The following is a 23,681-nucleotide window of genomic DNA, read 5'->3' as shown; positions in this document are numbered from 1 at the left end:
AAAAAAAAAAAAAAAAAAAAAAAAAAAAAAAAAAAAAAAAAAAAAAAGGCCTCGAAGAGTTTTTGCATATATTTTTGAATCCTAACAATCAGTAACTTTTAAAACATTAGATCACAAACACTTTGCATTCTCACAAAACTGACATTCATACATGATGTTTTAAATGCCATTTTCATAATTAGCATAAAGAGCACAGGTTAAAAATAGATAAAACATAACCTCAGTCATGATTAAATGTAACTAACTCAAAACAATTTTATAAAATAGCATGATTTCCTCTGAAGAATGTTATTTTAAATAACAAAAAAGCCTCAAAGAACAGCTTAAAGAATAATTCTTAAAATAAAAGGAGTTAATTAACTAATTTGGTTATTAATCCTATAATAAAACATTTTTTACGAGAAAAACCATATCACGAATACATCAATCTTTACAGGGTTGCCAAATTTCCCTGATTTTTCCAGGTAAGCGTCCTAATATTTCCAGGACAGCGTGCTTGTGTTTCTTTTTCAAAGTGTAGAAAGTAGATAAATTCCTTAACTGCAAACTCAATTCAGTTGCTTTCATCTAATTAACAGGTACTTTTTATGTTAATCAATAGAGAAGTACTACCAGACAAGAAAAACTTTGTACAAATTTGACTAAGTAGTAATACAGTTGCAAATTCCCTTTATGATACTAACCTGAATATTTTAAAAATGTGAGTTAATTTACATTTAAAGAAAAAGAAACATTAACATAATGAATATTTTGTCCTAAAACAAATGCAAAATTTAGATGAATGGCAAATAGAACACTTTTATAAATAGAACCAATAAAACAAACGCAAATAGAACCAATAAAACAAAATTCTATGATTGTACATAACTGAAGCAATAATATTTTCAAGATGACTTTTTGTTTTCAAAATAATATACATAAATATTCCGAAATTTAATTTCAATATAGATTTTGTTTTCACACCTATTTCAACATTTTTTTTTTCTTCATTCTTTGAGAAACTTTAAGAACTAGCATAAAAAATATGGTCTAAATCTATTCAGAGATACGTACACATTTTAAAAAACAGTAGGCCATTAATAAAATAACTAATTTATAAGAAAATTCTAAATTTTCAAACTTAACAATGAGCATTTAGTATTAAACTACAAAAAAAAAAATTGTTTTACAACCAATGTGCTTAAAGAAAACACTTGTCACTTTTTCTTTAGGAGTGAATCCTGATTTGATTTATCTCTTTTTTCACCAAAATGTCTCTTATTATACTAGATCATTATAGTTGTGGATAGTAAGAGGCAATACAAATGAGCAATCATTGATAAAAAATTATACAAAGGAATAAAATATAGTTTGTAATGTTAAAGAAAAACCAACAATAATTTTAAATGATATAATGAAATGCATACCATTTCTCGAAGCATTTGATTTTGATTTCGAACTTCATGGCCAATATCAATAGTCAGCTGTAATTTAAAACAAAATATGTTTTAATATTTTTGTTTAATATAATGAATTTGAAATAATTTTTTAAATATATATATATTTTTTAAAATTGATAAATTAGTTAATTTTCATTTGAGATGGCTAAAATTTTAATGGTATAAAAGTATCTTACTTATGTAGTTTTCATTATATAATATATATTTGGACCTGTTAATAGTCTTCGGTTAATTAAATTAAAAACATTAATTTAAGAGGCAGTTTTCAATCAATAAGTCACTGTTTTGTTAAGAACAATTTAAAAAAAAAAAAACTTTACATGCAATGAAAATTACAATAATTATAGACTAGATATTAAATTTTTAGTTTTAATTTATCTGCCTGTAATTTGTCAGAAAACTGAAGTCTTTTTAGTTAACCAGAATTTCATTTAATGACTTTATAAATAAAGATCATGGTAAAATAAATACCGAATATTGTAAAAATAAATGTATATGATTTTTCTTAATAAAATTGCCAGTAATCAGTGAGATAAGTCAATTTTATGACATTTACTTACATTCTCCCTTAAATCTTTTATCTAATTTTCATGAAATAAACACAAAATGAAAATGCACACAAATAATTCTTATGAAATTTCACAACAAATCTTTACAAATGTTCAATTTTCTCAAGAAAGTGAAAATAAAAAATCATCAATCTTTAAGGGGTCAGAAAAATAGCTTTTCACTATCCGTATATTTTAAAATTTTAAAAAGTGAACTATAATTTCAGAAAGGTGGGAATTAAAATTCTAAAAATATATATTTTAGGCAATTCAAAAAAATTTAATTAAAATTTTAAAAAAATTGGAGCATTGTGACTAAGATTAAGCACCCAAGTGCAAAATATTACTCTTAATTTATGTGTAATGTGTATTTAATTTTCTTCTGACTGTTGAAACACATATAATTTTTCTGTTAAATAATTGTGATTAATAAATATTTTTGCAAATCTATTATTTAAAAAATATTAATTATTAAAATTTTTCAATCATAATCATGAAATAAGCAAGATATTAAAATTTGTAATTTAAACTGTCTTTCCAAACGGTAAGAAATGCCACAATGTTAGAAAGTGTTTTCTTTCTCCACTGCTTATATGATAAATATTAAATTAATAAGTAAATATATATTAATATATACATGAACACCAGAGAGTTTTCGAGTAGTCTAATGTACCAGATGAGAAATGACATCAAAAAACAATCAGATACATGGAAATAATTTGCTAATATATCAACTGTCAAATATTGGAAATCATTGTCATATAACATGAATTTTGGAATTTAGGAGGGCTCCTCTTCTGAAACAACACATGGGAACAGATGGTCCCGATTACTCCCTTCCATCTTTGCCGCTGCAACATGTTTTTTCCTTATTTAAGTACTAATATGAGCATAATTATTTTTTTTCTAAGGGTGCTAATAAAAACATGTTTTACAAACTTATTTTATTATTTTTAAACTTACAAAAAATATATTTAATTTAAAAAATATACATTCTGGATTTGAATATTTAAAAATAAAATTCTGGTGGAATTTTTTACAATAAAATTATACTGTTTATTTCCTCACATTTATCGTTTTGGCAGGTTCAGACATTTTTCTTTTTCTGAACATAAAAGTGTGATAACATATAACATGCTCAGACAAAGTAATAAAACCTGCTATCACTGCTTGAATATTTTTAAATATATATTTGTGAATATGAATACAATTTTAAAATACGCAAAAATAAATTTCTGCTTTTTTTTTTTCTTTTCCCCCCCTAATGTAATGATATGGAAATCTGAAAATATTTATTTGGTAATCTTTAGAATTAAATAGCTGAGTCAAAATTAAATTATCAACAGAAAAAATTTAAAAGTACCAAAATTATAATGATTATATTCTATTAATTCAAAAAGAAATCAACTCAACATTATTAATTCAAGAGAAACAAAGAGCTCAGCTTCAGAAACATGAGTTAAGAAACTATCTAAACAAAGTAAGTAACTTAGGAAGAAATCTATTAAAAAATTCTACAAAAAATATGAAAATTCTACAAAAAATACTACAAAATATCAATTCTACAAAAAATATGAAATCTACAAAAAATATGAAAAGGTAAAACTAAAGAAGATCTAAATGTTGGAATAATTTACTACTTACAAATATCAGTGCAATAAATACAGACAGTTCTATTAATTTTTGTTAAAATAACTCATAGTGCAATTGGACTTACTACAATTTTAAGTAGCCTTTAGAAATTTAATTTCAAAAAATAAATAAATGAAAACTAGATGTTAAGGGAGTAGCATATTGTATTACGCAACTTAAGAAAATTACAAAAAATAGGAGTCAGTATAAATGGCACAAAAACTTCTTTAACAGAGACTACTAGAACTGCATAATACTTTTCAACTGGCATGCACTGCAAATATGACATTTGTAACTGTGAAATTGTCTTGTGCTTACTGAAAACTATAACAAAAGAAACTAAACTGATCATTGACCATAGATCATAAAATTACTTTATTTTCATAACGTTTTAATCAAATAAATAGTAATATTAGACTAAAATACGAATATTTAAATAGCAAATATTTATAACAAACTAGTTAATTGCTTGCAATTGAAAAAATTACATCACATTGTTTCTATGAAAGTTTTTTTTTATATATATCAAAAATGTATATTTTCATAAGCATGAACATGTACACAATTTTTTGGTTGTAATAAGGCATGCAAAAAGAAAAATTATAATACATTATAGAATAATACATTGAATGAATTCAAGATATTGTTTTAAAAATTCAGAATTTTGAGCAAGATTTATTTAAGTAGCTTAGAATTTTCAGAAGTGCTCATTTCTGAAACCTGTAATTCTAAAGCCTGACTTTAGCAACGCATTTCTAGATTACCTCATGAACTGAGAAGAGATTAACTGTCTACACATATGTTGGCTGTTCATCAAACAGTTGTTGTTGTTGTTGTTGTTAATTTACGTCGCACTAGAGCTGCACAATGGGCTATTGGTGACGTTCTAGTGCGACGTAAATACAGTAAGAAGCATTTGAGAACTGGGACAGAGTCCGGAATGACTCATTCAATATTTCTGACAAATTAATCTCTCAAAATAATCAATCAAGATTAAAAAACATAGATCATATTATTAGACATTAAAGATAAACTATAGTTAAATTAACAATACAGTAAAACCTCCAGGAAAAACCACCTCCATTTATGACCACTTTTGGGGGGGGGGGGGCCGAAATTTTTTTCATAGACTTAATGCTGAATAAAACCTTTAGGAGAAAATCAAATTCCATTCAAATCTCTCCCAGCAACCAGGCAAACATCTGCGTCAAATGCAGAAAAGGTCAAATAAGGAAACACGAAAAAATATGAAATCCAAAAATTTAACTAAACAAATACATAGATTTAAATGTTTTCAAAACATTTATGTGGGGCTCTCATTTAGAGAGCCCTTTTCAACAATACAATCTCACGTTGCAGTCTGAGTCCACTAAAAACTATGCAATCAATGATTTACATCAAGAGTTGAAAGTAAAATTAGAAACTGTGGAACAGAGAGTGGTCACTCCCGAGAGGTTTCACTGTATTTAAAATTAGAAAATGATTTTACACTTTTTAATGATTATCGTAAAAAAATTATTGACTGACTGATTTCAGAGCAGTAATCTTATTTTGCAGGCCATCCACCAACTGTTCATTTTCGTCTTCAACTGTATTTCTGTTGTATGGAGCATATGAGTCATCTAATGAATTAGAAACAAGCATTAGTAAAAATGAATTATAAAAAAAAATAATTTAAAATAAGAATATTTTTATCTAATCCTTAGAAAATGTTAAAATTATTTAATAAAATTTGAAGTGGGCACCTTAATTATATCATTATTTTTCAGCAGATCTTAAAACTTTTTATAAAATATAAATGCTTATAGTTATACTTGAATAACTATATGTAGGAGAAGCTTTAGTTCACATTATTTTTAGATTTTCCTGTTGGTGCAAAAAATTTGAAAAAGATTATACATATGGCTGAGATATGCCAATAAAATAATATTGAGCTTGCTCAAAAGCACTTCAAACAAACTTCGTTTGTTAATATATAATTTGAATATTTATCAAATTTAAATAGTAATTAAACTTTCATTCAGATAATTATTTTTACTTTCAAAAATTTATTACTTATACATTATAATATTAAGATTTATTATCTTTTGCATTAATACTTTACATTATATTTTATACGTAAATTTAATCGAAAAAAATAAGCTATTAAATTTGTTTCTACTGTGCCCCATGTAAAAGCAAAAGAAATAATAATACTAAAACTTTATATCAACTATAAGTATGCAAATAATTTTTAAAAACATAAAAACAATATCTTTCCTTTCTTAAAATATTACGCAGTACTTATAGGGAGTAGTTATAAAATTAAAAAAACTTCAAGGCAGAAAAATTACTTTAAGAAGCTCAAAATATAAAATCTGATCAAAATGGCTTCTTTGGTATTTCCTATGTTGTTTTTTTTACTTGTATACAGCCAGTACCATGCAACGATCTATGAAACTTTATGAGCAAAAGGAGTTTGACAGAAATAAATTTAAATAGGGGCTGGTCTGCCATGCTCTGTCCTTCCCTAAATATTGTGATTATAAATGAAATTTTAAAATTACCCCTAGCTGAACATTTTTGGCAACTAAGAAAAGATACTTAGGTGTTACTGATATTTGACTGTCATATTTTAATTCCAAGCACTGTCAATAAGATATATAACAAAAAAAAATAATTTCAAAATTCTAGCAACAAATATCACATTAGTAGGTAATGTCATGGTAACAAAAACCAGACATTTCAGCAAGGCAATTTTTGATGCAATGAAAAGGTACCAAGATTAAAATATCCTAATACTTTTTTTTATACAAATAGAAAGTTTAAGTTCCTTTTGCAAATAATCTTTGAGGTGTTTAAGTTTATTAATTTTTAATAATAATAATGATATGAATAGCGCGTGAAATGTTTAAATTTCGCTCATTCTTTCATTTTAAATGTTTACAGTTTGTTAGTCCTTCAAGGCTCTTGACATGTTAAATCAAATAACGTATTATATAACAGTAACCCAAAAATGTTTGCACTGAAAAACCATCAACGATTTTAGTGTAGGAAATTCAATCCCTTGAAGAAATAAGTCAGTGATATATAGGCTGTATACATGAGAAAAAGTTTTAAATGTTTTGTCGTAAACAAATTATGAAAAGTTATAGAACGGAAGGGGATAGTTCCATATCCTGCTCTGTCGGGCCAACTATGATCGCCAAAGTACCAAAGAGATTTTAAGCTTATAAATTTAAAAAAAATAAAAAATCATGTAGATGTAGACCAGGGGGTGGCTATGACTTGTATTTTTCGAGTGGGTTCTTTCTAGGATGCTTTTTTAGTGTTAAGTTTCTGGAAGTTGCCAAGACTTGGCGATTATACTGCCACAGATCACGATACGGATCACACACCCTACCATATGTTATGATTCTTCACATAACATATGTTCTAAATTCGAGTTTTTAAATAGTCGTTCTCTTTTGAATTGAACATAACATTACATATAAATTACACAAAAGCAATAATATATGATTACAAGTAAACAAAGCAATAGAGTAATGAATATACAATAAGTAATATTTCAAAAATAAACTATTATTGGAAACTGGACATCGAAATTCATTTATATCATTACTTGTGTGGGAACGACGCATGATATTTTATTATCAAAAGAGCAGCTAGTTATTCACAATTTGAAAAGTAGAAAAACCTTTTGAAAAGAAATTTTCATTCCATTTTTGAGAGAGAAAACTAAAGAAAAAAATTCTAACGCTTTCCGCTTTTGCAACAAGAAGTGACACACGTCTCAATGTTGGCCGATCTTTTCCTGTTTCCTTTGATTGATTGATGACAACTAGTAGATTGATGTAAACATGGGGAGAGAATTTTTATTTTACTTATTTATGCTTAACACATTAAGAAGTTTGAGTCTTTATTTCAATTTTTATTAAACTGTATTGGACAGTAAAATTTCAATAGCAGCCTTATAAATTAAAAGAATACAAGTTTTCTTGCGAATGAACTCAAGCGTAAAATAATTTTCTTTTGAAGCGAAAGCAGGAAATGCCGTATTTGGGCAAACATAGGCAGCTGAAGTCGTTGAAATTTAGTGCTATGCCATAAAAAATAAAAAACCGCGAAGAAATACAAGAACACGAGGTCATGTCAGATGAGTGAAGTTTATGTCTCTTCTGCCAATAATTTATTTACCTGAATACTATCATTAAAAAAATTTTTTGCCCGGCAATTATTCTTCGGTGAAGCCACTGTTTCTGCAAGAACCATTCCTATCTTCCAGCATGGTACAATGTTTTGTGTACAACTGCCCGGTGGGCCGAAAATCTTGCAAAGAAAAAGTCTCACTTTTTAGAGTGCCTAGTGATTCACGTAAGTTACAGAAATGGAGAGAGACTGTTCCCCAAAAACAGAGGTTATTATTAAGTTCTGACAGAATTTGTGAAAAACATTTTGAGTCCCGATATGTTGTGCCTCGATTTCAACAAATCCAAGGCAAAGGAGGAGATTACTATCAAGACTTGATTCGACCGAAACTAACACCTAATGCAGTTCCTACTATATTCCCTGGTATTGAAAAAAGAAATGAACCTTTTTTTGGCAGTATTGCTTCAAAACTATGTGTAACGTCGCCTAAATTATCGATAATTGCTCCAAAAGAACCGGAGAGCTTATTAAGTTTAATGTCTAAGGAGATAGCAAACGGCGTTGAAGTTAAAGAAACAGATTATGTATCCATCTGTTTTTCCTGTCTTAGTGGAAAGTGTTCCTTGCATGCTGTAATTATACAGTAATAGTGCTTAAAAATACTGGTAATTTTTATACAAGTTGAAAGTACTATGTAGATAAGTAAAAGTACAAATAAATAGCGAATTTTTTAAAACTTGCATTTTGGATTATGTATAAAATGAATTTATAACCACACTATGCATTGCATTGATTTATGCAAACATAGATTGTTTCTTCTTAGTTTGATTTTTTTCATTAATTATTTCAGTCTTGGGTGTTAATTTTTATGTGTACATGAGCTGCTTTAAACTATCAACTGGAATAGCATTATTTAACATTAGGCTTTTAAATTTAATTAGATAGAATCTCTGGTCTTTGTGTGTTGTTGTGATCACTAATGTTTTATTTTATATTTGTTGCCTTGCTTTTTTTTAACATTGTTATTTTAATAAGTTTTTCTTGACATTATTGCAATAGATATGTATTATAAGACCCTTAATAATAAAATATTTTGTACTGTATAGATTATTATTTATTTTTTCTTTTATTAGAGTATTATTTTTTTGTCCTTATCCAGAATTATGAAATTTATTTTCAAGATAAATAATATTAAAATAGTGGTTGACGTTATATCAGTTCTATAGTATTGATCTCATAAATAAAAAAAAATTACATAGGAAACGTTAAATAATTTTGAAAATGCTAGTTAAGATAATTAGAATTTGATAAGGTCTTTAATTGATAGATAGTACAATCTATGCTCTCTAATTGGACCTCTCATTTTTCAATCTTTCATTTATAATGACTGTGCGTGTAATATTGTTTAATTATCCGCTGTGTCATTTTAATTTTTAACACCCATTTGAATGTCCCAAGTTAACCATTCTTTTCAATATATAGTCTGAACTTTGTTTTCAATTTTGTATAATTATTGAAAAAGTATCTAAAACAGGCATTACATGTCTTTTGCTTTGAAAACTAGCATTTTTCTTATGACAGTTAGTCAATGGGCAACAAAGGTCTAGAGTCAACTTACTATTTTATTTGATGTTTCCTACTTCGCAAGAGACTTGAATCTCTATGAATGAGTGACTGAACAGTTTTATTTTCAATTAAGGGGAATCTGGACTTAATTACTAGCCCAGAAGGCTTGAAATCGTGATTACTTATATAAGTGCATATTCAGGGATCTGTTTAGAGCAAATTTGTGTCCATTAATAGACCCAGAGCTCATTCTAGGCAGGGTAAACAGGGTGCAGCACCCTGCTGCCCTTTTAGTCAAAAGAATTCACCCTGTTGCCCCTGAAGTAAATTAGTGCCCTGATGTAATAGACTCCATACCCTTTTTATCCTTTCTTTCCTGAACCCTTCTTTACTTTTCCCCCAAACCTTACAATGGATTTCATGAACTGTTATTTTTAACTCTTTTTATTTAGTTTGTCATTGCTGTCAATACATAGATTTATATGCGAAAGGAAAAATAGCCATCACAACCCATTGTTGCACTTGTCTTTGAAAGTTTGAAGTTACTTCCACTATCATTAAATCATAATTATTATTAATCATTTTAATTATTTAATCATAACTACAGACACTTAAAAACATACATTTATTATTTTATTAATATATGCATGCATTTTAAATAAATTACTAAGCTAATTAGCTCATTAACTCGATATATATGTTAATTTATTAATGAGAATAAGTAATTAATGATTGCTTTGCTACTCACAGTTAAGTTTTAAAAAAATTCTTTTACTGATTGACAATGCTTTTTAATAGAATGTTAAATTATTGCCTTTTTAGAATAATAATGCCCTTTTTTTAAACTTTTGCACCCTGCCCTTTTTTCTGCCTAGAATGAGCTCTGATAGACCCTTCACAAAATAATTTATCTTTTAATCGAACCCTTCCTCGGAAGAAAAGGAAAAAAAAAAGAAAGATGGTTCGAAACAAACCTTAAGTTTCCCTAAGTTTAAATTCCAAATGTAGTATTCAAAGAAAATATTTCTACTTTTACAAACATCGTGTGCACATTCTTATTAATATTAAATCATATTTTTTTTGTAAATAAATAATTGATCAATTTATATTTATTCATAAAATTAGATAACAGAATATTATGTAAATAAAAATTAATTTCTGGCAATTTTTTAAATAAAATTTTATAACTTTGCGGATTGTTTATGTTTACTTAATGCGTGACACGTTAAAAGAGATACATAACTAAGTTGTGTTATTTAAATATGTCAATTGAAATTATTAAAAATGTGAGTGATTTTGTTTCCACTATTCGTGCAAAATGAATATTCTGCGTTGCGCAGTATAGGCTAAATACTAAATAATTGTATGTTGCATCTCTAATTTAATAGCAGCAATTGTTGAGCAAAATCTTATATCTATTTACAATTTAAAAACTTCTTGAAAAGGTTTATTGCAATTACTGAACCCTATTTGCACAAATTCACAAAAGAAGGACCCTGGTAGAAAGAATGTGATTTATTGCTTATTTTATATTCACAAATTATGAGTAGTTTTTTCACAATTTTGCAGAAACAGGATCTTTTACAAAATGTCTGGACAGATCCCTGATATTGCTTAATGATTTTTAACGAAATCGGCTGCTCGTAAGCATGAATTGAAAAATTTAAAGAAAATGAATAGAAGAATTACATCAAAATCATAATTTACTTATGATATTTAAAATTCTAGAAAGAACTTTTATTTTATCACTGAATGGCCTTCTAAAAATAATATGGAATATAAAAAGATATCATTTGAAAAAAATTAAATGTAGCTATATTAATGCTGACATTACAAGAAACTGCATTAATGGCAATTATTCTATCACATAAAAAGCTTCTATTAATCTTTTTATGTTAGTTTCTTTGCTATAAAACAACTNACTTTTATTTTATCACTGAATAGCCTTCTAAAAATAATATGGAATATAAAAAGATATCATTTGAAAAAAATTAAATGTAGCTATATTAATACTGACATTACAAGAAACTGCATTAATGGCAATTATTCTATCAGTTTTATATATATATATCATGTTTTTCCCAAAATAAGTCCAGTATCTAAATTTATTTATATTTTACAAATTTTCAAATACTAAAACATAACCCAGTAAGTAATATACAATCAAAAAAGTAAAATGTGTCAAATTATACAACGACTAATCCTATATGTAACTGTAACGTTTGAATGCTGTGAAATGTTGATGACATTAACACCTGATAATGATATGAACTGATTGAAACTATGGTTGTGTCTGTTTTTTTGAAAACTTTGATGTAGCATTGTGAAGAAAACCAGAGTGTAGAAACTTTTACCTTGGTGGATTGTCCGTTTGAGATCACAAATTATTTACAATCAATGGTAATAATTCACTGTCTACTACTTCAAACGATTCCTACTTAATTCTCTTGCAAGATCAGTAAATCAAGTAACTTGATTTGTTGAATAGAATCAGAACTATGGAAAGCATTTGTGATGTTAAAAATTAATGAGCTTGTAGATATATTTTATTACAGTTATATTTTTTTTCATGATGCAAAATTAGGTAATTCTAACACAATTTACAAAAAATCAATTATACAGAAATGTGAACCACTAAATAATGTAAGGAGATTAAGTAAAGTTGTACTTAAGTTAGTCATATTGTCAAATATCTAAATTCAATATTATTATTTAGAGTAATTATTTTTTGAAAATCTAACCAGAGCTTGATGGCCAATTTCCATGTCACCAAAAAAGCTCAATGCAGAAACAATTTGTTGAAAGATGAAAATTGTTTTAATTATACTTAATAACGATACCCAATTTTGCCCTTTCTCACAAAGAACACATTTTGTATTAGTGAATGTTATTAAAGTATTTGATTATAGTAATTTAAAATTATCTGAAACTTCGTGTACCTCGCATTTTAAAATTATTTCAAATATTATTTAAATTAATAGAATATAATAAGTTTATTAAAAACTATTTTTTTAACATTTGATTGTTTTTAGATAAATAAATTTCATAATTTGTTCAAAAATTTCTTGATTTGCTTAAAAAGCTAATGAAATCCATAAAATAATGCTATACTGAAAACATGATAATCTTATTAGTATTTATGCGGGGGGGGGGGGAATTTAATATTAGAGGGTCAAAAATTTCGTCTGCTGTTTTGCCTAAGGGACTACATTTTATTTATCTAAGGGACTATATATTATTTTATTTTGATTATCCCCATATTTTGAAGGACCAAAAATCTGAATCCTAACAAAAAATGTATAGTTCAAGATGAAGTACATTTTGTGTACAGTTTCAATATCATCTGCATTAAATGCTTAGCATAGAAATCACTCCTTTGAAATATTGAGATTAGCATTTAGCTCTCGAAAATAGGCAGTCTATCTCAAAGCATTAATGTAATAATATAGAATTTTCTTCTTTGCGCTGTACACATTGCAAAAGATAGATTCAACAAACTGTGTTTAAACTTTTAATTTTAGTTTGATATTTAAATAATGTGTCATATTTTTAATAGATTGTTTAAAATGAGGATTCTCGCAACTGCATTTTCTTAAATTTAATTGCTTCTGAGTGAGATTGCTCAATATCTAAAAAAGGATTAAAAGTTAAGACTAGATGAGAACCAAAGGAATCCAAATTGTTATAGATTTTCAGTAATGATAAGTTTAGTGCTGCCCTCTATTGAGTTTGTTAAAAACAAATAAAGGAATTTAATCCTGTTTTAATTAATTATTGTTAATTTAACATCATATAATAATTATAATTCTATATTGTTTAAAAATTAACTTAAAGATTAATTTCAAATTAAGAATGAATTTTTTTTTAATTATTTCTGACTGAAAGTTTCGGAACACTATTATAAAAAAGTTGTGTTAAGAAATTGTACAAATATAACTAAAGTTATATTTGTACCCCAAAATAGTTCATTGCTAGTTAAAAGAAATAACAGAGTTTATAATGTTAACATTCCTTGTATAAACATTTCTATTAAATACTTTGCTGAGTTAAACTTGTAAATGAGTAAATTACTTTTGTACTGAAATTCTTAAACCAATAGTATGCCATTTTTCAAAATAGCAAGCAATTTTTGAAAGCAAATTCTAGAATATTTACGTATAATTCTCTTATGTGTGGTACTATAACTGCAGCAGTGATTCAGAGTCTCCCTTGGCAAAAACTTTTTTTTAAACGCATTAAAAATATTTGTATGTTTAAATGCAAACGTTTTGCAATTCAGAAAAACTAAAGATGAAGAGGTAAAAATGTATCAAATTGGAATCAGAATTCAAAATTGGATATTAATTTTTGGTTCCCTGCCATAGAAAGCTCTTAAGTAAGTTAGTTTTTTCTATTAATTTCCCCTTTTTTTTTAACATGCAAATTTTCTATTTTTGAGAAAGATAGACATCAGATTCCTGCGAACTAAACATTAATTAATAGTAAACGAAAAAAAAAATCTGGCACTAACATTTAGATGCCTTTGTTATCTCTTATTGATTATAATTTATAATGTTCGAAGGAACCTTACCATCTATTATTTCACTCTCACTTTCTAACATTATATATGTATGTTGAACTTTTGGTAATTCTCTAAAAATAGTTTTAAGAAAATAAAAAATATCCAATATTTCGTAGGTTTTCTACCTTTATTAATTAAAGAGTTTGACTATACCCTAAAAGTATCACTGAAAGTTTTATTCCTGAAAGCCATTATCTCGTTATTTTTCTCATTTTTCACTTAATTCGCACGATTACAGACATTTTGCTACTTGTTTTGGGGGTTTATAGCCACTTTAAATTGCAGTAACACTTCAGAACGAAATTTTTGATACGAAGTGATATCGATTGGATAGTATACAGTTTACTTCTTTTGTGCCAGGGGTTTTCAACTTACATGAGGCCGGGGGCCGCAATTAAAAACACCAGTCAAATGGGGGGCAGCAACTTCATCAAACTTTTATATATGACTCTTTTAAATTTGAAGGAACATTAAATATTACTGTCAGATTTTTATCAAATTGTACAAAACAAAAGTATTATTTTGTAACACGATTATTTTTGTATTTGAATAAGTATTTTCTTGGATGCAAAGCCTGAGAAAAAAAATTTTTTGCACCGTTGGTATGTTAAATTTCACAGAAACGGAGAAATTAGGTTTTTNTCTCGTTATTTTTCTCATTTTTCACTTAATTCGCACGATTACAGACATTTTGCTACTTGTTTTGGGGGTTTATAGCCAGTTTAACTTGCAGTAACACTTCAGAACGAAATTTTTGATACGAAGTGATATCGATTGGATAGTATACAGTTTACTTCTTTTGTGCCAGGGGTTTTCAACTTACATGAGGCCGGGGGCCGCAATTAAAAACACCAGTCAAATGGCGGGCCGCAACTTCATCAAAATTTTATCTAGGACTCTTTTAAATTTGAAGGAACATTAAATATTACTGTCAGATTTTTATCAAGTTGTACAAGACAAAAGTATTATTTTGTAACACGATTATTTTTGTATTTTTTATTTATTTATTTTTGTATTTTCTTGGATGCAAAGCCTGAGAAAAAATGTTTTTTGCACCGTTGGTATGTTAAATTTCACAGAAACGGAGAAATTAGGATTTTTATAACGAAACAAAAATATTTTAAACCCATCCAGATTTCTTACGAAAATTGTCTGCAAAAAAAAATGCCAACTAATATATTTTAGTTCGCGGGTCGCAAAAAAGGCTTCGCGGGGAGAACAAACCTGAACAAACTATTTTACAGATTTTGGTTACGAATGTTATTTTAAGAGTCAAAAATTCGAATCCGCCGAAAAAACGGTATGTGCATCCAGAAAAAGTAAATTTTTGTGTCTGATTTCGTAAGTTAAAATATCGTTTGCAGTATTTAATTAGGGCATATGAGATGACTCCTTGAAACCATTATGATAGTGAAAATTCAATCATTAGATTTAAAGTTCTTTAGGGTGGTCCGTTTATTTTTTTGCACACTGCACATTTGTTGCAACTTGTAATAATTATTCGTCAAAATATGTGCTATATGTTTATGTGCTACAAGTTTTTGTTTTGTTTTTTATTTGTTTGTTTTTTTTTTACGTTTATTGGTATAAGATAATTGGAACTCGTTACTTCTTACGCCTTAATTGTAATTATTAATTTTCACCATCCTTGTTCTTGTCTTGTTTGATACTAGCCCCAATTGCAGGTGAAAGCAAGGCTCTTCATCTATTTGTGTCTTACAGCTGGACGTTTCTAAGCAATTAAATGAAAGGTACATATTGTACAAAAGAAAGATTTATATATTTTGAATAGCCGACTGTATTGTGTAAGGGTCAGGGAGCCAACCGCGCATCAGAAAGCTCCTGGATTTGAATCCCGAACATGGCATTGATGTACTTTCATTCTCTGTACTTTCCGTTCTTACGGTGGGAGAAATGTTTGCCCACCTAATATGGTGCTCCTGAAAGAGTAGCCAACAATTATGTTCTACTACCTAATTGACGATGGTCAATTGGGTGGGCAAAGGGAAAAAATTGTTTTGGATTGAATTTGAATCAAATTATATGGCAATACAAATACGAGCAAGTTATATGGGCAATTAAAAATGAAATAATTTTTTTAGCTTCTATTAGTTTTAAAATACTCGAAAGTAATATGTTGGGGTTTTATATTCATTATATGTTTGCATAAATTTATGTTTATATATTTTGTTTATTTTTCCAATAAAGATATTTTGAGGAAGTGCATCAGTCATTTCTTCCGGCATACTACGGAAGTACGTTAATCTTACTGTTGTCTGAATCAATATTTTCTTATGTGTGTTTTCGATAAAAATGAGCAAATTCCTGCAAATAAACTTCTTGGTTTCTTATGAAAGGAAATTTCAACATGTAATTCAAGAAAAATATGTAACTAGGATTTTAGACGAAATTAAATGCATATGGCATGATGGTTACGAAGCAAAGAGTTCTCATTTTCCTAATCAACTTTTTAATTAGTGTTAATGCTTATACATATATGCAGCCACAACATTTCGGAATGGGTAATTATTTTTCTATTTAGAATTTTTATTTGATGAAGTTTTAGAAAAGTTTTTTTTTTAAATATATTCACCATAATATTTATTTTTCTAAATAAAAATATGTGTAAAGTTTATTTAAGAGCAGTTTTTATTTATTATACATAGTAAGTACATAAACTTCTCGTTGCCGAAATATATAAATCACCTCCTTACTTTGTAACCACCTCCTTTTATAAATATATTTTTTAGTTTTAGAATCCTTTTCGTAAATTAAAAAAACATGTATATAATGACTGGCAAATTAATACTCAAGCTAGGGAAAACGAAATTTAACAAACTACTACTTTTCATTCTATTTTATAACTTGCATTTAACAGCCGACCCAATCCTGAGTTTACGACTTTCAATTTTCAAGACAAGGGAGTTCCTGAACCAAGCATTGGGATAAACTTGTCTTCATGGAGGACTTTTTTCATGGAACTAATCATCTTTTGTATTATATACAGAATAAAATCTCGAAAAACTTCCACGGTTAGCCCGATGGCAAGGTGATTTTAACCCACGATCCATCTACCACTGAGTATATTTTACATCAGCATTTTAGTAAGTGCGAGCCAGTAGCAGAATTCGTATCTACCAACCACTACTAGTATTCGTACCTGGGCCTCTTCATTGGGGGCTAATGCTCTATTCCCTGAGCCACCGTGGCTCAACAAATCACTACTGACGAAGACTTGATTGAAAACAAAAGGAACTGTTTGATCACCGGCGGAAACTGGGATGAGTTGAAAGAAGATTTTTAGCAACACCACCATGGAATCAAATTGGTTCATGGTGGTGTTACTAAAAATCAAATTGGTTTTGCTTCTTATTCCCGCCTTCTCCTAACTGAGAAGATTTCGAGCGTTTATATTCCTTTTGTCTCTTGAATATGAATTTGTGACCTCTCATATTTGTACTTTATTTTGCTCTATTTGTGACACGAATTCTAAAAATTCATTCAGAAATTCATACTGTGCAAGATTTATAAATTAATCGTTATAAAAACTGCTGAATAATTTATGAAAAAGGCGAGATTATAAACTCCAAAATCTGTTTCATTTACAGAAGAAGCACGGAGGGGATGTACAACGATTATTAGAAACAAATTCACAGTGCTTTTTCTTAGTGCTTTTATCACACCCTCTTCAATAGTAATTCGCTAAGTTTTGAACTAATTTTTTCAATGCAATGATTTCCTGCGCGTCTCATTAAAAACTTTAAAACTTAAAGAAAAAAACTATTAAAGTTTTTTATTTTAATATTAGGAAGATTTATGATAATTGTTTTTTTTAATCATAAGATCTTCATTTTACGTTTCATAAAAAAATTTTCATAAGTTTATTCATAAAAATTATTGTCAAAAAACATTTTTGCAAATATTAAATGATGTTACATTATGCGTTTCTGTATACTTTTTGTATATATGCTTGAAGTAATATGATTCAGAAAAACATGGAATATAAAGCTTAAATAGACCTTTCATTTTAGATCATTAAATTTAATAGAGTGATTTCGCAGGCAATAGGTTTTAACTCTAATAAGAAGATACATATTTTTTAATGTTTATTTACAAATATTTTTCCTATGTGTTTTGGGTGTTCCTTCTCTAAAAAAAGGCGATTCCATTCTGTGTTCATAAGAAAGAATACCAACATTTTTCTTTTATAAATTTAATAAGATACAATAAGGAAGGAACGTTACCATGCTACACTGAAGAAATTCGTCTCTAATAACAACACCTCCTATTGATGAAAGAATAATAAATAATGTCTCTTGCAGAAGAGAGAGATTTTCTTCCACAGTGAAACAAAATTAGAAAAACATTCTTTATTTCACTTTTGATTTGTGAAGAGCATGTTAGCATAAGACACTCTATTTTTAGTGGTCCAATCAAATCCAATGATCTTGCATATAATTGTTTCTTTTTTAAGAACGAAGTGTTCTCCTAATTTATCGAAATAAGTAGCTAAGTCTAGGATTCCAATCTATAACCATTTTTTTAATTATAATATGATATATATTTTAAAAGATAGCATTAATTAAGTTTCTGTTAGACGAGTTTAACTTTTAAAAGCTTTTATATTGTTTTGAAAGCATAATTAAGTAATTTGATAACTAAATAAAACGGAGCTACATGCAGTCGCGGAAAGATCGATTTAATAAAATATTTTAACACCCTTATTTATAAGTTTCGATTGCATGCGTTTTATTTTTTCAAATGTTTTAGTTTCTGATGTTTTGTTTATTAAAATAGTTAAAATGCAGTTCGTCTTGCATCTTACACGAGTTTATAGGACGTCCAAGAGTTGTTGAATGAATGTTGTGTTTTTGTTACTTAGTACATTAAATTAGTAATAAATAAATAAAAATAGTTAAAGCTATATTTTTTAATTGATTTTGGAATTTTTCCCGAGTTAGATATTAAAAATTCATGAACAAGAAAAAAAATTATAATATTTGGTATAATCTTATATTAAAATTTGACGTATAATGTACGATATTTATTCTGTCAAAAATGCATTATTCATAATATTATTTGAAATTATCAATGCATCTGATATTATTTAAAACAAGGAAAAGGATTATATTTTTCCCTTGTTTTAAATAACATAAGTTAAAATTACAATTATTGTTAAAAGATACATAAATTTACATGAGAAATTTTAAAGCCATGCAAATATAGGAAGTCAATTTTTGGAGCTCTCTTAGAAAAAAAATTGTTGTATAACTTTAAAAAAAAAAGAGACTTGTATTTTCTATTTTAATTCTCAAATTTATTCCTAAATTATGCCTATTATCTATTTCATTTCATTTCATTTTTCCAGTGTATATGATTCGTAAGCTATTCTTACAATGCATAAAATTCCTTACAAATCTGGGAGTTTGAAGATACAATTCGAATTAATTTAATTTAAATTAAATGATATTTCACTAAAATCTTGTTTTGTAAGTAAATTTTGTTTCATTTCATCATTTAAAGACTTAGAAAAGGCATATGTAAACGGAAATAGTACACCCTCAATATAATAGGGGATATTAGATAATCCCTATAACAGGGATATATTCTGTATATCCCTATAATAGGGACATATCGAAGAGATCCCTGTAATAGAGATATTAGATTATATTTTTTTCATGTATATGGTTGCTCAACTCACTCGCTTTTGCAAATTATGTTTCAGTTTTTAATTTTTTGTTAATGATACAAAAAAAAAATTCCATCAGTTTTATTAGAAATAACCATTTTATTTTTATATTATAGGTTTATCGGGTGTTTTTTCGTTGCTATTGTTTACAATCTTTTTTTTTTCTTCTTAATTCTTCCAATTTTTAATTTTTCTTGTTATAATTTTTTTCTACTACTAAAACTAGATGCAAGATTAAATCTGTAACAACTATACGGGAAAAACTTAATTTATAAAAACTTCACTGACAATATGACATGCATATTCAAACAACTTATGTAGACTGTCCAATTTCTGTTACGAATCAAATTTATTATTGCAAAGTTAGTGTTATTGCGAATCAAATTTAACTACAAAATTCTTCACCCTGCACTTTGATTGTTAATTTTTTTATTTAGATAAATGCATTTAATTTCAGCTGAAAATGCTAATTAACTTTCAGGTGAATGTCTTGATGATGAATGGCAGGTGCATCCAGTTGGGGCTACTTGGTACGATAAAGACAGATGTGAAAAAATAGCGTGTGTCTTTTACGATGATATTTTATACACTGAAGGTTATGGGTAAGTTAGTTTAGATACATTTTTTACTCTTAATTGTGTTTAAACAGAATTAACTTTTTTCAACCTTAAAACTACAAATTGAATAACAATAAAAAATTTCCGTTTGAAAAGTTATGGTTTAATTAAAAGTTACAAAAATAAAATTTTTAAAAATAAATTCTTTTATTGAATTTAAATATGATTATTTCATGAATAAAATTTTTTATGAAAATTAGAATATTTTTTATTTTGATTCATTGATTTTTCATCATGTCTTCTTTCTTTTGCTTCTTGAAGAAAGCTTAGAAATAAAGCATTTTATGCAAAAGTCTATCCGTTATAGTAAAATTTAATATTTTTAGATTATTATTTTTCTTCAATTACTTAATCGATTTTTAGAGAACATAAATTTCTGCTCGAGAAAAATGTATAGTTTATATAATATTTAAAGTTTAGATATTGTAGCCATAATACAAATCTATTTTTTGATTTTATTCTCTTCTAGTGATTTTGTATAGTTATTAAAGTAAATTATTATCAAAACCATATTTATTCAGCATGATTTTTTCGGTATAAACTATACAATTCTGCTTTCCTTTCATTCAATGATTTAAATTTGTTCTATTTGTTCCACGTTCAATTTCAAAAATTATATTCATTCAAGAATTGTACATTTGAGTACAAATTACGTAGTTGTTAGATCTAGTAGCTCAGTTTAAGAACATTGTAAAAATATCAACTTTAGATATGCGGATATCTAAATTGAGAAATAACATTTAGGGTTTTTATTTTCTTTATTTATTATTATTTTTTTTTTACTGAACGTAAGAAAAATTTACATATGTAAAATTAATCAAAATAAAGTTAGCATTTCGAACGGCAATAGGCCATTTTCTTTTAAATTTCAGGCAATATGTTATTTTACAATTTATATGATATTTCATAATTTTTTTATCAACAATGTAAATATTTATTAAAAAATAAACTATTTTATAGATGCAGTACAATAGGGCACCCAGATGGATGCTGGCTAACACCAGGAAGAGGGGAAAATTATCCCTATTGCTGTCCGAGAGTAGAATGTCCCGGAGGAATTATTTGGTGAGCAAAATACAATGTGCATGGAGCGCGATTTTGCTTTGAGCTCATGTGCTTCAAAGTTAAATAGACTATGTAAATATATGTGTATTTTTTCTTTAATTTTACTGGAATAAAATAGTTGTATTTGTTTTTAGTACCTTAAATGTTTAATTCAATCCATAAGAATTAAAGTCTTAACTCTTTCAAAAATAAAACTCTAATTTTTGATGATTCAGCGATCCTTGAGCTTTATTTGTTAATTTTGAGAATTATATCTTCACGAAATCACGTGATTAGGGACGAAACAAGAACTCTCAAATATATGACGAAAATGTTTCCTCAACTCGAAACCTCATCGCAGTGCATTGTGGGAGATAGTTAACTAGAATATCGAACCTATTATGAAGGCTGAATGATTGTAAATAAAGTGATAAAATAAACCAACCAGCTATACGGTGGTTATGGGGTTGGCCTCGTGCCAGGAATATCCTGAATCTGAATTTCGCTTCGGACAGGGGTGTAGTTTTTCACTCTGTTCCTTTTGTCTATTAAGGTAACAGTGATCCAGATATGTAGTGCCCACGGTAAAGTAATTATTAGAAAAGGCACTAGGAGTTTTTTTTTCTTTGAAAAAAAAGTAATGATAGTTGTTTTCTCACTTTGACGAAATGTTCGTTCGGAGCATTTACTAGGAAACGATTTTGACAAAAACAAAGTAAGTTTTGTAAAATTTGAGCATCTTTTTTTTACAGTGAAAATTAATGTTAGATTTTTAAACAGCCTTGTTTCTGTACGGAAATATTCAAATAAGGCAACAAAAAGTTTATTTAGGTTGAAAAAGAAGACAGCGGTTTAATAACTTTGACTTTAAATTTTGAGATATCCATGATAAAAAAATACTAACTGTTTATCGGGAATAATTTTTTACGCGAATTAAGAAAAGAATTAAGTCATGATAACATTTTTTTAAAAAAAATTATAATAACAGTTAGTAAAAAAATGCATTTTTGTTAATGATAAGTGATTTTCCAGCCAATATGGCTATAGCCATTGAGCCAATGTTGGCCAACGTAGAAATTTTATTTGCATATTTATCAAGAAAATTACACTGTAAAAAATTCAGTTCGAATCAAATTTCGCTGAAAAGTACCAGCACTCGTTTGCCGGTACTTTTTACTATAAAATATATTTTCACCAGAACATGTTACGGAACAAAAAATCTGATATATCGTAATTTTTTCCTTTAAAATCACTGGACTCTACTTAAATTTTACTGTGAAATTTTCGGTATATNTATATATATATATGTGTGTAAAATTAATCAAAATGAAGCTGCCATTTTCTCATTTAAATTTCAGGCAATATGTTCTTTTACTTTTTATATGATATTTCATAATTTTTTTTATCAACTATGTAAATATTTAACAAAAAATAAACAATTTTATAGATGCAGTACAATAGGGCACCCAGATGGATGCTGGCTAACACCAGGAAGAGGGGAAAATTATCCCTATTGCTGTCCAAGAGTAGAATGTCCCGGAGGAATTATTTGGTGAGCAAAATATAATGTGTATGGAGATTGATTTTGCTTTGAGCTTATGTGCTTCAAAGTTAAATAGACTATGTAAATATATATGTATTTTTTCTTTAATTTTACTGGAATAAAATTGTTGTATTTGATTTTAGTACCTTAAATGTTTAATTCAATCCTTAAGAATTGAAGTCTTAACTCTCTCAAAAATAAAACTTTCATTTTTGACGATTCAGCAATCCTTGAGCTATATTTGTCAAGTTTGAGAATTATATGTATCTTCACGAAATCACGTGATTAGGGACGAAACGGGAACTCTCAAATATATGACGAAAATGTCTCCTCAACTCGAAACCTCATCGTAGTGCATTGTGGGAGACAGTTAACTAGAATATCGAACCTATTATGAAGGCTGAATGATTGTAAATAAAGTGATAAAATAAACCAACCAGCTATACGGTAGTTATGGGGCTGGCCTCCTGCCAGGAAGATCATGAATTTGAATTTCGCTTCGGACAGGGGTGTAGTTTTTCACTCTGTTCTATTTGTCTTTCTTGTGTTATTAAGGTAACAGTGATCCAGATATGTAGTAAAGTGATTGTTAGAAAAGGCACTAGGAGTTTTTTTTTCTTTGAAAATTAAGTGATGATAGTTATTTTGTCACTTTGACGAAATGTTCCTTCGGAGCATTTACCAGGACACGATTTCAACAAAAACAAAGAAAGTTCTGTAAAATTTTAGCATCCATTTTTTACAGTGAAAAGTAATGTTATACTTTTAAGCAGCCGTGTTTCTGTAAAGAAATATTCAAATAAGGCAATAAAAAGTTTATTTAGGTTGAAAAAGAAGACTGCGGTTTAATAACTTTGACTTTAAATTTTGAGATATCCAGGATAAAAAAATACAAACTGTTTATCGGGAATAAT

The 23,681-nt window shown here is 27.6% G+C and overlaps 2 protein-coding genes across 3 annotated transcripts in view; one reads left to right on the top strand and one right to left on the bottom strand.

Annotated features, from left to right (window-relative positions):
* Nucleotides 1-7,445, bottom strand: part of LOC107441259 (BET1 homolog) — an 11,239-nt gene extending 3,794 nt beyond the window's left edge. Inside the window, exons 1-3 of the mRNA XM_016054458.3 lie at nucleotides 7,221-7,445; nucleotides 5,147-5,241; nucleotides 1,407-1,463 (exon numbers count right to left, since the gene is read on the bottom strand). Of these exons, the coding sequence (XP_015909944.1) occupies nucleotides 1,407-1,463; nucleotides 5,147-5,241; nucleotides 7,221-7,239 (171 nt within the window). The 5' untranslated portion in view covers nucleotides 7,240-7,445. The remainder of the gene's footprint in view (nucleotides 1-1,406; nucleotides 1,464-5,146; nucleotides 5,242-7,220) is intronic.
* Nucleotides 7,446-16,157: 8,712 nt separating this feature from the next.
* LOC107441257 (U-scoloptoxin(16)-Er12a) lies at nucleotides 16,158-22,904 on the top strand. Of its 2 annotated transcripts, none has more exons than XM_071179997.1 (3): nucleotides 16,158-16,396; nucleotides 20,045-20,165; nucleotides 22,672-22,904. In XM_071179997.1, the coding sequence occupies exons 1-3, from the start codon at nucleotides 16,300-16,302 to the stop codon at nucleotides 22,778-22,780; spliced, it is 327 nt and encodes a 108-aa protein (XP_071036098.1). In that variant the 5' UTR covers nucleotides 16,158-16,299; the 3' UTR covers nucleotides 22,781-22,904. The 2 variants fall into 2 exon arrangements, with proteins under 2 accessions (XP_071036098.1, XP_015909942.1); XM_016054456.4 differs by lacking the exon at nucleotides 22,672-22,904 and adding an exon at nucleotides 21,141-21,381 and having other exon boundaries at nucleotides 16,176-16,396.
* Nucleotides 22,905-23,681: the final 777 nt, after the last annotated feature.

This window comes from Parasteatoda tepidariorum, chromosome 4 (genome assembly GCF_043381705.1).
Source record: "Parasteatoda tepidariorum isolate YZ-2023 chromosome 4, CAS_Ptep_4.0, whole genome shotgun sequence".
Lineage (NCBI taxonomy): Eukaryota > Metazoa > Arthropoda > Arachnida > Araneae > Theridiidae > Parasteatoda > Parasteatoda tepidariorum.
The sequence above is the reverse complement of the archived record's forward strand: the minus strand, read 5'-3'. Positions and strand labels throughout refer to the sequence as shown.